The sequence below is a fragment of the Pagrus major genome, chromosome 18 (assembly GCF_040436345.1).
Source record: "Pagrus major chromosome 18, Pma_NU_1.0".
NCBI lineage: Eukaryota > Metazoa > Chordata > Actinopteri > Spariformes > Sparidae > Pagrus > Pagrus major.
The window spans coordinates 4,371,699-4,385,671 of record NC_133232.1 but is presented as its reverse complement, the minus strand read 5'-3'; the positions used below and the strand labels follow the sequence as shown (position 1 = coordinate 4,385,671).

General features: G+C 39.2%; 1 protein-coding gene across 1 annotated transcript; it reads left to right on the top strand.

Annotated features, from left to right (window-relative positions):
• Positions 1-1,059: 1,059 nt before the first annotated feature.
• On the top strand, positions 1,060-11,512 carry igbp1 (immunoglobulin (CD79A) binding protein 1). Its single transcript, XM_073487597.1, has 3 exons — positions 1,060-1,542; positions 6,783-7,100; positions 10,819-11,512. The coding sequence occupies exons 1-3, from the start codon at positions 1,066-1,068 to the stop codon at positions 11,089-11,091; spliced, it is 1,068 nt and encodes a 355-aa protein (XP_073343698.1). The 5' UTR covers positions 1,060-1,065; the 3' UTR covers positions 11,092-11,512.
• Positions 11,513-13,973: the final 2,461 nt, after the last annotated feature.

Here is a 13,973-nt window from a genome sequence, read left to right as displayed (position 1 = left end):
GTACGATTTTCAATTTCAACACTTTTGCACAAAATTCCCCCTACCATAACCTGAATGGATCTGTTTTTCAAGAAGTCTTTGATCCATTTTAAAAGGCAATCGAGGCACTCTGAAAAAGAAAATATCAAGGAAGGAAATTACAAATCCTTTATTGTACTGGCTAAATCATTAAATTGGCAATCATTATAAACGCCTACAGCTTTTGACCATCAGGCTTCATCAGAGCTCCAAACAAGCCCATATATTGTACTTTGTGGCTACAGCATTCACATGACCCAGATAATTATGGAGTTATTTTTGTGTCTTTATTATGCAGTCAAACAGAATAGATTTGAGAGCAAAACTATCCACACTGCAATTTAAAAATGAATTATTGCAAGCTAAATAAATTTGTGAATAAAAACGTGTTCATGACATCTACATTTAGGGCATTTAGCAGACGCTTTTGTCCAAAGCGACTTACAATAATTACATTTGTCACAAGAAAGAAACCACAACATATCACCGTCGATAAAGTAGAAACAATATTCAAGCCCTCATCAGAGCAAAGTAGCTGCTATTTATCATTTAGCAGATGCTTTTGTCCAAAGCAACTTACAGTAATTCATACACTGATGGCGGTGGCTGCAATGCAAGGTGCCGACCAGCACATCAGGAGCAGTTTGGGGTTCAGTATCTTGCCCAAGGACACTTTGACATGCAGACCAGGGGATTTGAACCAGCAACATTGAGGGGCTACAAGCATTGAGGGGCTACAACTGCACGTCGTTGTGCAATCCTTTTATTAAAAAACGAAGAAAAAAAAAGAAAAAACACAACAAACAGAAGCTTGAATGTTTCTCACCAACAAATGGGAAAAAAACGTATGCACTGTGCAATCATAATTAGCCCCAAAACTTTAAACAATAACACACAGTAGGCATATATTTTCCAACGGTATGTGGTCAAAAAGCGTGTTGTTTTAATGTTTGACCTGTAGCGGGCAGTAATGATCCCTGAAACATCGGGCTGGACAAAAAAAAAACAACAAAAGACGAAGAAGACGGAACCCGGAAATGTGTCAAAATGGCGGAATGCGAAAATAACAACGATGTTAGACAGCCAGTAGACTTTGATGCAGGTCCTCCTAAATTATCTGAATTGCTGGATAATGGGTGGAAGATATTTGAGGAGGTAGACAGTACAAACGAACCGCTTGGCTCCAACAGTATCCAGGTCAGAGTTAAACGCGGCATGAGTATGTTGGAAGAAGCGTCTAGAATGGTTGCCCAGCTCGACCTGTTCAGCCGCAATGAAGAGCTTGAGGAGATAGCCACGGCAGACCTCAGATACCTGCTGCTGCCCGCCTTGTTAGGAGCTCTGACCATGAAACAGACCAGCCGAGAGAAAAGACTAGATATAGTCCAATCCGCCCAGGCTTACTTTACGGATTTCCTGAAGAGATGTAAAGAGTATAATGTAGCACAGTTTGATTTGCCAAATTCGACGTATGAAAACACAAGTTCTGACGACGCATCCGAAAATGGATTCTCCACAGCCGCGGTAAGTGGTTGAGCTAAATTTATTATTTTTATTTATTAAACGAGTATAAATGACAGGCAGCTCGGGGCTCAGGCCCGCCTCCATTACCAGGACCTACAGTGGAAAATCACGTGTGTTTTATCGCGCTCCTTTATCAATGAACAACGTTTACATGCCATTATATTAAGTAGTAAAATGCTGGCATGATGTCCATATGACTGTCTACAGGTTGTATTCAGGTCTATTTTTGCAAAGAACCGCGTGCGTGTTGCGGTAGAAATAGGCAGACTCAGACTCTCATACCTGCCAACATTAGGCTGAGAGTGAGATTTTGTGGGGGATTGGCAAATGGCTACTTTTTTCCCCCCTTTTTTTTTACAAGAAGAACACAACAGGAGGGAAAACATCTTATCACAGCTTTGGAATATGAAATAATCCATCTGTGCTCACACATCTTAGCCATTCTTACACTCGGGTGTGCATGAAAAAGCTTAAAAATGTTGGTTTCTATTATCGGTTATTTTATCGGTATCCACCATGAGGGTTAGGTAATCATTGATTATCAGATTGGTGGAAAGAATCCATATCGTGCATCCCTAATCAAAACATTACCATTGTGAGGCAGTAGCCCTTTTCACACAGAGACTAAGTTATTATGCATTATCAACGCAGCAATGGCTCACCATTTCTCCGCCTTTGTTTGTTCACACTGAATCAAGCATTGCTGGCATAAAGCCGCACCAGTGTGTCAACTCATACAGCACGAGGCGTGACGGTACTCATCATGACATTGAGATCTGAGTGTTTCTTTCAGTGTGTTTCCCCAGATGTCCACCTGTTAATCTAAATGTATAGCAGCCGTGTAGTCAAAGTTAGGTTTTTTGCTCTGAAGTACATAATCACATAATCACCATCAGTAAATAGCGGACGGACCCTGTCTGGCTTTCACTCGCGGGGATGGATGCTGTTTTCTGGGGGAAAGTTCACTGAAGTGTCGGGAGGGAGGGCTGACCGTTGCTGTAATTTTTATTCAATACAAGTTTCCAGGGACAGTAACTACAACAACACATTAGTGGAAGGAGTCATGTCACATAATTGCCGCAATTCAACTGTGGGAGCTGCCTGGCTCTGCTGGTGGGGACAGAAGCTGTTTTTGGGCAGAAATGTGATGAAGAGTCGGTAGAACAGACAGGATGACAGACACTTCACTCCATGTATGGATGCGGAATTCTTTTTTTTTCTCATAGAAGTTGCCAAAGACACTACCAGTTACCACATTACTGTTGTTAGGTCCTGTAACGCTGCTTTGTGGGTTGAAATGTGGGACATTTCTCTTTTATTTGATGAGTGAAGGATCTGTTTAATTGTCAGACTGTGAACACCATCAGATTGACACGCCCCCGATCCGCGACCTCCGGCTTTTCAATTCACACAGACTCCGGCTCGCCTCTGCTGCGGCTCTGATTCTACCTTTGGAGATGCATCAGAGCCGCAGTGAAACTGTCCCCCGAATCGGCACATGATTCCCACACTGAAAGGGCAGTGTGAATGGGGCTAGTGTGTGAGAAGCCATCACCCCAAAAAGAAGACAGAGGTTCAATTGGTGCAGGACTTCAGTCTGCAGAGTGGAGGCAAGTGGAGTGAAATTTAAAAGCATATTTCTTCTTCTTGGCACCTTGAGTGAGTGCAGGAAGTGACATGTCAGGCAGGGTCATTTGTGCATGCTCACCTCCGTCTCTGAGTTGGGTTGCCAGTGGAGTCCAACCAATACTCAGTTTTTGGGACCGATACTGATATCAAGGAACCTAAACAAAAGAAGGAAGGGTCATTACATCACTGAATCTTGCTTTTGGGGCCAGACTGTGGTGACAGCTGTATTGAACTCAATGGGAAGTGCATGGAGAAACGCTAAAACTAGAGGTGTGGAAATTTCTCGATTACAAGATGCATCGCGATGCGGACGTGGAAGAATCTGCATCGATGCAGAGACGGAGCATAATTGAGAGTCTGCAGCTTATGCTGATTGTTGATTGTTCGACCTCAGCTGAACAATAAAGTTACGTTGCAATGTTGTTCCCATGCTTTTAATTGGGCTAATGTTACTTATGTAGGAGCTATGTCGGAGGGAGGGAGAGATCATCTGCGAGCGATTTAAAACAAGTCACACTGTATTTTTTAAAACTGACATTTCGGGGGACATGTCGGATTTTATGAACTGACCGTGACTTCTGCTTCACAAGGTGCAGATGGATAAGTGTTTTGTTTTTGTAATGTTTATGTTTTGAAAACATGCAGCTTTTATTTTGTAGACTGCTGTAGTCTGATTGTTGGAAGGACTTTCTGAATAAAAGGGGAATTTAAACGATTAAAAAGTAGCCATGTGCAGTAATGGAAATCACTGAGGATGCCATACACTGAGATGCATTGCTATGCCTCGAGAATCTTTTTACATTCAAATCATTGATAGCTGAATCGTAATCAAATTGTGAGGCCAGTGAAGATTCACACCTCTAATTAAAACTCAACATATCCAAGTCGTACGACTTCTGATGAAGAAATGTCTTCATGAATGTTTTTTGTGTAGTAGTATGTGTTCCAGTCATTCCATCACAGAAAAATGAGGGGCACACTACGCAGCCCATAAGCAGCAAGCTGCGATACATTGTGTGTTCTGCAACCTTTCTATCAGAACCAGCATTAACGTTTCGGCAATTTGTGCTACAGTAGCTCTTCTGTGGGATCGGACAACACAGGCGAGCCTTCGTTCCATACACACATCAATGAACCTTGGATGACCATGACCTGTCGCCGGTTCACCGGTTATCCTTGGCTTACGCCTGAACACGCTCGATCTCGTCCAATCTCGGAAGCTAAGCAGGGTCGGGCTTGGTTAGTACTTGGATGGGAGATTGCCTGGGAATACCAGGTGCTGTAAGCTTTCACAAATTTCCCTGTTTGCGGGACTAATAACAGAATTCTGATTCTGATTCCTTAGAACACTTTTGGTAGGTACTAACCACTGCAGACTGGGAACAGCTAGCAAGACCTGCAGTTTTGGATTTGCTCTGACCAAGTCATCTTGCCATCACAATTTGCCTTCGTCAGAGTCACTTAGATCCTTACGCTTGCCCATTTTTCCTGCTTCCAACACATCAGCTTCAAGGACAAAATGTTCATTTGCTGCCTAATATATCCCACCCACTGACATGTGCCATTGTAACAAGAAAATCAATGTTATTCATTTCACCTGTCAGTGGTTACAATGTTATGGCTGATTGTTATTTATATGGACATGTGTCCATGTCTCAGAAGGTCAGTGGATACCCAAACAAAGAATCCACTGCAAACGTCCTAATGCCAGACACACCATTTCCGCTGAAAATTCCTGTACAAAGAGGAGTTTGCTACATTGTGCAGGATATTTTCGAGGATATTTTTCTGCGATGCAAGACGGTACAGTCTCTCTATCCTTGAATTTCCAAATGTGAATAAGAACCAGTTTGTGTTGGTTCCATTTTGGTGGAGTACCCTCAGCACCTCTTTGGAGACTAAACACGCAGATTCTTCATCCTGCTTCAATTTTCTAAATCATCAAATCATCTCCAAGTAGTTATACCACTACTTTCAATGGTACTCCTTATCGGTTCGGTTCTTTATCTATATTCTTATTGGTCCTTTTTAATAACGAAATAATTTCTTCTTAAATAATACAATGAATGTTATAAATACAGCTCTGTTTTTTCTAGAGCAGCGACAGTAATATTTACAACGGCAAAATCACTATAAACTCAATAGTTTCTCAGAGGAAACAGACCTAAAATGTAATAAAACAGCCTTCTATTCCTGTCATCAAATTACTGAGTGAAGTTTTATAAATGACGAAGAACACATTCATCACTTCAGTCAGTATCAGTCCCTCAGGAGGAGGGGCTGGTGTAACAAACTGAATGGATAAGTAACAGTCTCTCACTTTACTGTACTTTATCAGAGATGTATTAAAATCTACTATGCCTTTGTATTATTTAATTCTTGCCATCAAAAAGTCCTGAAAATGTCAAAATCAGTCTTAAAGAGGTCATAATATGCTAATTTTCAGGTTCATCCTTTTATTTGGGGGTCCTAGTAGAATAGGTTTACATACTTTAATTTTCAAAACAACACATTATTTTTCTCATATTGTGCATTGCTGCAGCACCCCTTTACACACTTTATAATGTATATATAAATATTAGGGCTGTCAATCGATTGAAATATTTAATCGCAATTAATCGCATGATTGTCCATAGTTAACTCATGATGGATCACTAATTAATTGCGCATTTTTCATCTGTTCTAAATGTACCTTTTTAAAGGTATATCTTTCAAGTTTTTAATACTCTTATCAACATAGGAGTGGACAAATATGCTTGCTTTAGGCAAATGTATGTTTATTATTATTGCAACAATCCAAAACAATGACAAATACTGTCCAGAATATTCTCCAGAATAACCTCAAAGGTACTGCATGCTCAAAAAATTATGCTGAAAGCATAACATGGCAAACTCAAGCCCAACAAGCAACAACAGGTGGGCATATTGACCTGAATGTCACATTCCTTAGTAATACCAACACAATGTAGTGTCCAACTTTACGCTTGTAAAGGTTAACTAAATGTCAATTGGCCTGCAAGCCACTCATTTAGCTATTGCAATTGAAAGTTTGTCTCATGTAGAGTTGTCCAGGCGTCTCAGCTGCAAACTATGTTTGCGTCGTCTGCCTTTGATGAGGGGAAGAAGGCTCTCTGCATCAGCTTTGTGCTTGGCCAGCAAGTGGTATTTGAGACTTGATGTACTCCAGTTCACATCGACAGTAAATGCAAATAACTTTGTTCTTGTAGAGAGAACCATCTGGCAGGGCTTTGAAGCTGAACTTGCCATTCAAAAGACCCTTTTCTTTATCCATTTCTGCTCACCATCCACAACGTGACTGCTGCATCGCTTCCTGACTTCCCAAACTATGGGGTTGGCCAAGGGTAATAATCACATAATGCGCGTGTGTTAATCGCGGGTCAAAAACATTAACACCGTTAAGAGGATTTTGTATTAACTCGTTATTATAGCGTTAACTTTGACAGCCCTCAAAAAATAAATTAATTAGTGTGTGTGTGTGTGTGTGTGTGTGATATGTGTGATATGATTTATAAATAAATGTGAAGATGTCAGGGCACAATTTGAAAATAAAAAAGGTGATTTTCTAAGCTCATGTGTGCTTGTTCTTTCAGCCGGACCTGGTTTCCATGGCAGCACAAAGACAAGCTAAGATTGAACGGTACCGTCAGAAGAAGCAGCTGGAAACCAGACTGTCAGATGTCCGTAGAGCTGTGGACAGCGGACAGGCCGATGATGAAGTCTGTAGAGAGTTTTACCTTCTGAATGTCCGAAGATGGGTGACTATTAGTCTGGAGGAAATAGAAAGCATTGCCCAGGAGGTGGAGATCCTTAAGAAGATGGATGGTCTGAAACAGGGTGCTGCCAAGCATCCAGTTCAGCCAGTAAGGCCTCCCATGAAACCCTTCATCCTCACCAAGGACGCTGTACAGGTGAGACTGTGTGTTGGAGACATTGTAGGGCCCAGCCGGCACTGAACCAGCCACATAAATCATTTAATGACAAAAGAAGCAAGACAAGCTGCTGGTGATTGCAAAAGTAATTATATAGCATAAACAGGGTATTTGACACAAAGTTGGCAAATGCTGGAGAATGTGTGTTGCATGCGTGGCATATAGACGCAGACACCTTTTTAAGTGAAAAAATCTCCATTTGACAGAAATAGTGTCCGTATGGATTTTAACTTGTTACCAGGATGGAACAAAAAGATAAACAAAGATTGTGATGAAGAAAAGTTTGCGCTATTTTTTTTGTTTTTTGTTTTTGATCAAACAAATGTGTAACGAGTCTGATTGAAAAAGTGAAGACAAGAATGATGAAGGTAAAGAGCTTTCCAATGTGACGGATGACATGGAGGCTAAAGAAATAAAACAATACAAATTTTAATTAAAAACCCAAAAAGCACCAAAATACCATAGAAAGTAATATTTGTTATTTGTCCAGTGTAAAAATTCAGTATTGATTTGGAAATCACTTGGTCATGTACACAGGACTTAAACATTAGAAATAAACTAGGTGTGCTACATGATTCCTAGTTATATTATATTATATTATATTACATTATATTATATTATATTATATTATATTATATTGTATTGTATTATATTATATATATATATATATATATTATTAATATATATGATATAATAGTATAATTTTGAAATCACAATTTTCACTAATGTGGACACAAAAGCATTACAAATTGCATTGGTTTTATGCCATTCAAACAGTTATTTTAAGTGGTCCCTAATTGGAGCGAGGGCTTGGAGGTAAGCTAAGTGTGCTCTTACTGCCAACACTGGGTGAAACTGAGTGTCTGTGGGATAACTTAATCAATACCAACTTCACCGCGGTGCATTTCTGTGTTCTAAATTGATGTATTACTGCCGCTAAAAAAAAAGTGTTGTATCCAGGACTACTTACTTTTGTAACTTCTGCTAACCTTGCTTTTATTTAAAAGAACAATCTTTCGAATAGAATACAATACCTTTATTGTCCATCCGGAGCAGGAAAATTGTCTCTGGTCTGCCTCCAGAAAAATAAGTAGAGAATTTAATTGTGGTGGAGGGTGGTGCGACGTGGGAGGAGAGGAAGAGGGAATGAGACAGTTCCATCACGAGGGCAGAAGAGTTGACCCATTACCTGATTTATCGTAGTTTATTAAAGATATTTAGGATAAAGCCATTTCATACACTAGTCGTATATAATGCAGACCAACCCGTGTTTGACCTGTTCATGTGAGTCTGCTGTTACTCTGTTTGTCTGTTATAGAGAAACCAGTTTGAAGTGTAGCTCAAACGCTTCACTGGTAGACCAGAGAATTGTAGAGTGGAACTAAACTTAAAACGTTTTTTGAGCTGAAGTAGTCGATGTGTTTAAAGGGGAAAGTACAGCTGGTAATTTGCTCATGACCACCAGCACCACATACACACGCCAGTGCACATGTATAAATGCTCACTACAGTGTAGATCACTTGCGTAGGTAATGGCGTCAGCTCTGCGTAGAGCAAGACTTAGCTTTCTTTTGTTTCCCTATTTATTAGATTTTTCATTCCAAGCAGAAGATAGTAAAACAAACGTCTTTTCTCAATCTTTGGTAGATAAAGAAAAAACTAATAAACAAAATTCTTACTTGTTCTTTTCACTTTTTGTTTGCCAGATCAAATTGAATAATTGAGTGAATGGATGATACACGGACCCCCAATCTTTTTTTAGGTTTATTTATCTAGTCCTGTTTGAGTTCGTCAATCACTTTAAACATCAGTAATTTGAAACTTTTCTTTTACATGATGTACTGTGACTTATCTTTTAAGAAATTAAATTAAAATCTATTATTGGGTGCACCTAAACTATGTTATGGTGCACCTAATTGAAAAGGTGAGGCGCACCAATGCAGCCAGTGTAGAAGGTTGTTCTGGAGCCCTGGTCCTGCTTAGGTTGTATCTTGGGCACAAAAAATTCTAAGGGATCTGTTTCAATGCTTTTTGTGTTTATTTGAAAAAAATGTTAACAATATATTTTTGTCCAATGTTGTTAAATCTCAAATAGCAAGATCAGTATCAACCTACAAAGTATAGTATAGAGGCTGTGTTATCTGAACAGTGACTTGTGTTATATGGTTTCAACATCTCATGGAAAAGATATATTAATAAAACATATATAAGACTATATTATTGATTATTATTTTAAATTGCATTTGTCTCACATGGTATGCAATTGCGAGAACTGTTAATTCTGCTTCCAGCTGCCAAGTCATATTTAAAAGAATGGTGTGACTGGAAAAAGTCAGTGCTCTGCCTTTTATCCATTTGTCTTCTGTTACACAGGCAGATGTGACTTTGTGCTATAGCCTCTCAAGTGTAAAAATACCAGCTGCCGCCAATGTCCACTGCTTGTCCGTACAAACATGATTGGTCAAAACAATCATCACTCAGCACCATCAAGTCAACGGTTTTGACTTAAATGTCTAGCTCAGAAGAGGTTTGTTCACTCGACTGACTGGTAATCAAACAAAAATTAAACTTTGTACACATTGCTGTAACCTGACATAACAACCACAAGTAGTTTATTGATCAGATACTTTACTGTTTTTCCTCACCTGAATCAAGGGTTGAAGGACAGAGGATGTTGTCACTGTACATATTGTTAAGCCCACTGAGGCAATGTAATTATGATTTTGGGCTATAAAGATAACACTGATTTGATTAGTTACCACTATAGAAGAAGGAGGGGCTGGTGTAACAAAGAGTGGACACAGACATAACCCTGGTTTTCCCATCTCACTTTAATCTGTTTTATCAGAGATGTATTGAAATCAATTATGCCCGGCAGGTACCGCTATAGAGGGAGGAGGGGCTCGTGTTTCTCAACGTGCTGCAACGTTTACAAAAGTTTTAGGATACTTGTACAGGACCAAATAAGCTAAACGGTGACTACATACAGACAGCTGTTTGTCTGTTTGTAAGAGTAAGAGTAAATAAATCCAGGTACTATATCAGGACCTCTGTAGACAGGTGTTCAATAAAACATGAAAATTCTTATCATACATCGTACCAGTCAAGGTACTGAGCAATCATCCAGAACTTCAAGTAACTGTTTTTTAGAGGTGGGTAAAAAAATCAATCGAGATAAGAATCACGATTCAGAATCAATAAGCAAATGTCAAAAATCTATTTTCTGAATGTCAGTTTGTGGTGTGATGTGATGTTGATGGAAAGAAAAAGTCAGAACTAAACTCTGAGGGTAATGCAACACCCACACAATTTACAGCACACATGCGCTAGAGTTATGTGCTCTGCCTTGTTATGTGAGAGCAAATAACTAGCGCACGCATGCTGTCAAATTGATTCAGTTATTAATTTATGCTGTTGATTTTTTTTATAATAAAAAGGCTGCAGATTGTTAATCGTAATGTACAGTTGTGCTTTTGTATTTCAAAAGAATTAAGGACACCAGTGAATGGTTTAGCACGCAGTATACTAGAGCAAAAAACTGAAAATAGTGCCCTCTTTTCTATTCATCAAATCCAGAATTGCTTTATAATCAAGAATTATTTTGAATCGAAAATCCATTCTGAATTGAATAGGACATTGTTGCACAGCAAACACTGTTGCACAGCATGCGTGATGGAATGTGTTTGCTTCATCCACAGGCTCAGGTGTTCGGGGCTGGCTACCCCAGTCTCCCCACCATGACAGTAGATGACTGGTATGAACAGCGCAGGCAACATGGAGCCATGCCTGACCAGGGGACAGCCAGGAAGATTGCTGTGGAGGAGGACACTGATGCAAAGGAGAGGGAAGAAGAAGAAAAAGAGATAAAGACTGAACGTGATGACGAGGAGTCTCTGCTGAAGGCCCGAAACTGGGATGACTGGAAAGACACTCATCCTAGAGGTTATGGAAACCGCCATAACATGGGATAACTGATCCCAACACAGTGTGTGTCCTAACAGACCAGTCACTGTCTTCATTTCTATTCTTATCAATCCTGGAAGTGGCCGTTCTTTGTAATTTTGACCCTTACAACTGTTGATATGTGAAAGCCACCAAACCAAGAAACACCACAGCATCACTAACCTGTTGAGTTAATTGAGTTGAGTTTATCTACAGGTAAACACTACAGCTGATTTACTGATGTTACATTTTCTGTTAGACATTTACAAGGTTGGACTCAACAATCCTCTGGGACCACAACCATTTATTTGAGTGAGTCTCAATAAAAAAAATCTACACTGGCTAGGCTGAATAGAGCCAAGCCATGATGCCAATGTTTCTGTTCTAGTGTATTCCCCTAACACTGTCTGTATTTTGTTGCTTTCACAAAATAAAGAGACTGATCAGACTTATGAGACAAGAAAATCAGTATGTATGGAATATGATAACAATCTGTACAGTCAATAACTAATATAATGTGTGTGTTCTGTTGTGGGACTGAAGAGCTAAGGAACGAATCAATGATCAACCAATTGGACAGACCATGATTATCCCTGTAGGAAACATTTGAAGTCATATCCTCATGCCTAAACAACTGAATAGGTCGATTGCCAATTGTCAATTCCCGAAACGACATAAATCACTTTTCCCAAAATGACATGACCCTTGCAGCGTATTAGCAACTGGTGTGTTGGAACCTCATTGTACACTTAGCGTTGGGTTCAGGCAAGAAAACTATTTGGATAGGCCCTATATTTACATCTTTTGATGTGTAAATGAGGGCATCTTGACCTTCAGTCGTGATGTATATCACTGAATCTGATTATGTTGGTGGAGTGTAGTTACAAGATGGGTTTTATTTCTACAGATGTGATTGGAACATAGTCATCATTTAAGGAATGCAGCCCTCAAGCTCTGCATCTCCATCTGTCTCTCGACAGCTCCATATTTCTGTAGAGTACTGTTTGGGTCCATGCACACCTCCCTTACAAGTCATGTAGATAAGTATGAGGAGAACACCATCAACCTCAACATTCTTTTGAAATGTACACAAAGGTTTTGCCAGCTGAAATTCAAACACTCCTAAGATATTGCTCTGCCAACTAGCCACTGACTAAACATGAAATGAAGAGTAAAGAAGGTAAACGTTACATTTAAAGGAAAGGAACAAAGAATTTTTGCTAAAGAAAATACTTAAAAATTATCTTTTTGGACACATACTTAACATGTAACAAGAGAAAGACAAGGAAACCGGTTTAGAACTTGGAAAATGTTTTAATTTCACTGTGTTGAAGTTACAGTACATTTAATTAAATAGTACACATTTAGTTAAATTGTTGTCTTGGGAAAATCCAGAATGTGTCATTATTTTAAGATGAGATGATTGCTCCTGCTATGATGGCATGAAGAAAGAGAACCTGATGCAGTTGATCATAATATTATAATTGACTTAAGACTTCTTCCCACATGGAGAAGCCTCTGTGTTTCCATCAGTAGTTTTAAATCTTGAAAAATAAACTTGGACCACTGCTTTCTACTTTATATATGGTCCAAGTTGCCAACATTATAAGGAGCAAAATAGATATTCTCTCATACAGATGACACATAGCTGACACATTTCTCTCTCCTCTGCTTTCAGTCATGTAAATGAGCTGGTTTATCTGTATGAATGATATCAGTGACTGGATGCCCAGATATTTGGACAGGTGAACTACATATATTTGCAATTATGGGCTCTGCTCTTCATCTTAGGCAAGGCAAGGCAAGGCAAGTTTATTTGTATAGCACAATTCAGACACAAGGCAACTCAAAGTGCTTAAAAGGCATGCCAGGAACAGAGTAGCTATAATCAATTGAAAACATGTAAAATACCTGTACCTGTATCATAAATTCATGCTAAGAAACAGTATTACTGACATACTTAAAACTAGGGATGAGAGGGTACACCATTATTTCTATCTGTTCAACTAAACTATCTTTATCTGTACTCCGGACTTAAACCAGAACTGTGTTGCACTAAAACCAGAACTGGGCGGGACTAACCTGAGGTTGTCAATTTAAGCATAGGGGGCCGGAGGTATTATGTTTTCAGGTTGTCCATCCGTCCGTCCCATTATTCTCAGGAAAGAATTGACAGAATTTCTTAAAATTTGGCACAAATGCCAACTTGGAATGACTCAAGATGTTATACACTAATAATGACAAAAAAATGTCATACAAATGTCTAATAGGATAAAAATATGAAGTGATGAGATTTTAGCAAAGGTCAAAGGTCAACTTCATGTTCGGCAAAAACACTTCTGGCCATTATTGAACATGTCACCTACAAAACTGTGCTTATTGGAGAGATCTTCTGTGCTGCCAGGTTGAAGATACAGTCATTAGCTTCTAAAAAAAACTAACACTAAAAAGCACAACTGCGGTCCACCATGTGCTCATTCGTTTTGCTGACATTGGGCTTCAGGTGATGGCTGTTGCACCATGTGACAAAGCTCCCTCAGTCCTCTATACTTTGGCTTTTTTAGACGTCTGTTTAATGTTCACTATTGACATTAAACAGTGACATCCTTACAGGGTTAAAAATGAAAGTTTTTGCGACATCATTATTAGACATCTTTTTAATGTTCACTATTGATGTCCAAGTGATGTCATTACAGAGTTCAAAGTAAAAGTTTTTATGACATCATTTTTGGGCATATTTTCAATGTCAATTGTGTTCAAAATGAACGTTTTTATGATGTCTTTCATTGACCCACTCTCACATTCATTCTAGTGTTTCTCCTTTCATCTATTAGTCAGATCATATAGTGTCACAAGCGGGATCCAAACTGCTGCCCACATAGGACGCTGGTTATAAGGTAGGCGCTTTACT

Excerpts from the sequence above, each read along its gene's own strand:
- igbp1 (XM_073487597.1), top strand. The coding sequence starts at position 1,066 with ATGGCGGAATGCGAAAATAACAACGATGTTAGACAGCCAGTAGACTTT. Across the intron at positions 1,543-6,782 it reads ATGGATTCTCCACAGCCGCG|CCGGACCTGGTTTCCATGGC; the intron begins GTAAGTGGTTGA and ends TTGTTCTTTCAG. Across the intron at positions 7,101-10,818 it reads TCACCAAGGACGCTGTACAG|GCTCAGGTGTTCGGGGCTGG; the intron begins GTGAGACTGTGT and ends CTTCATCCACAG.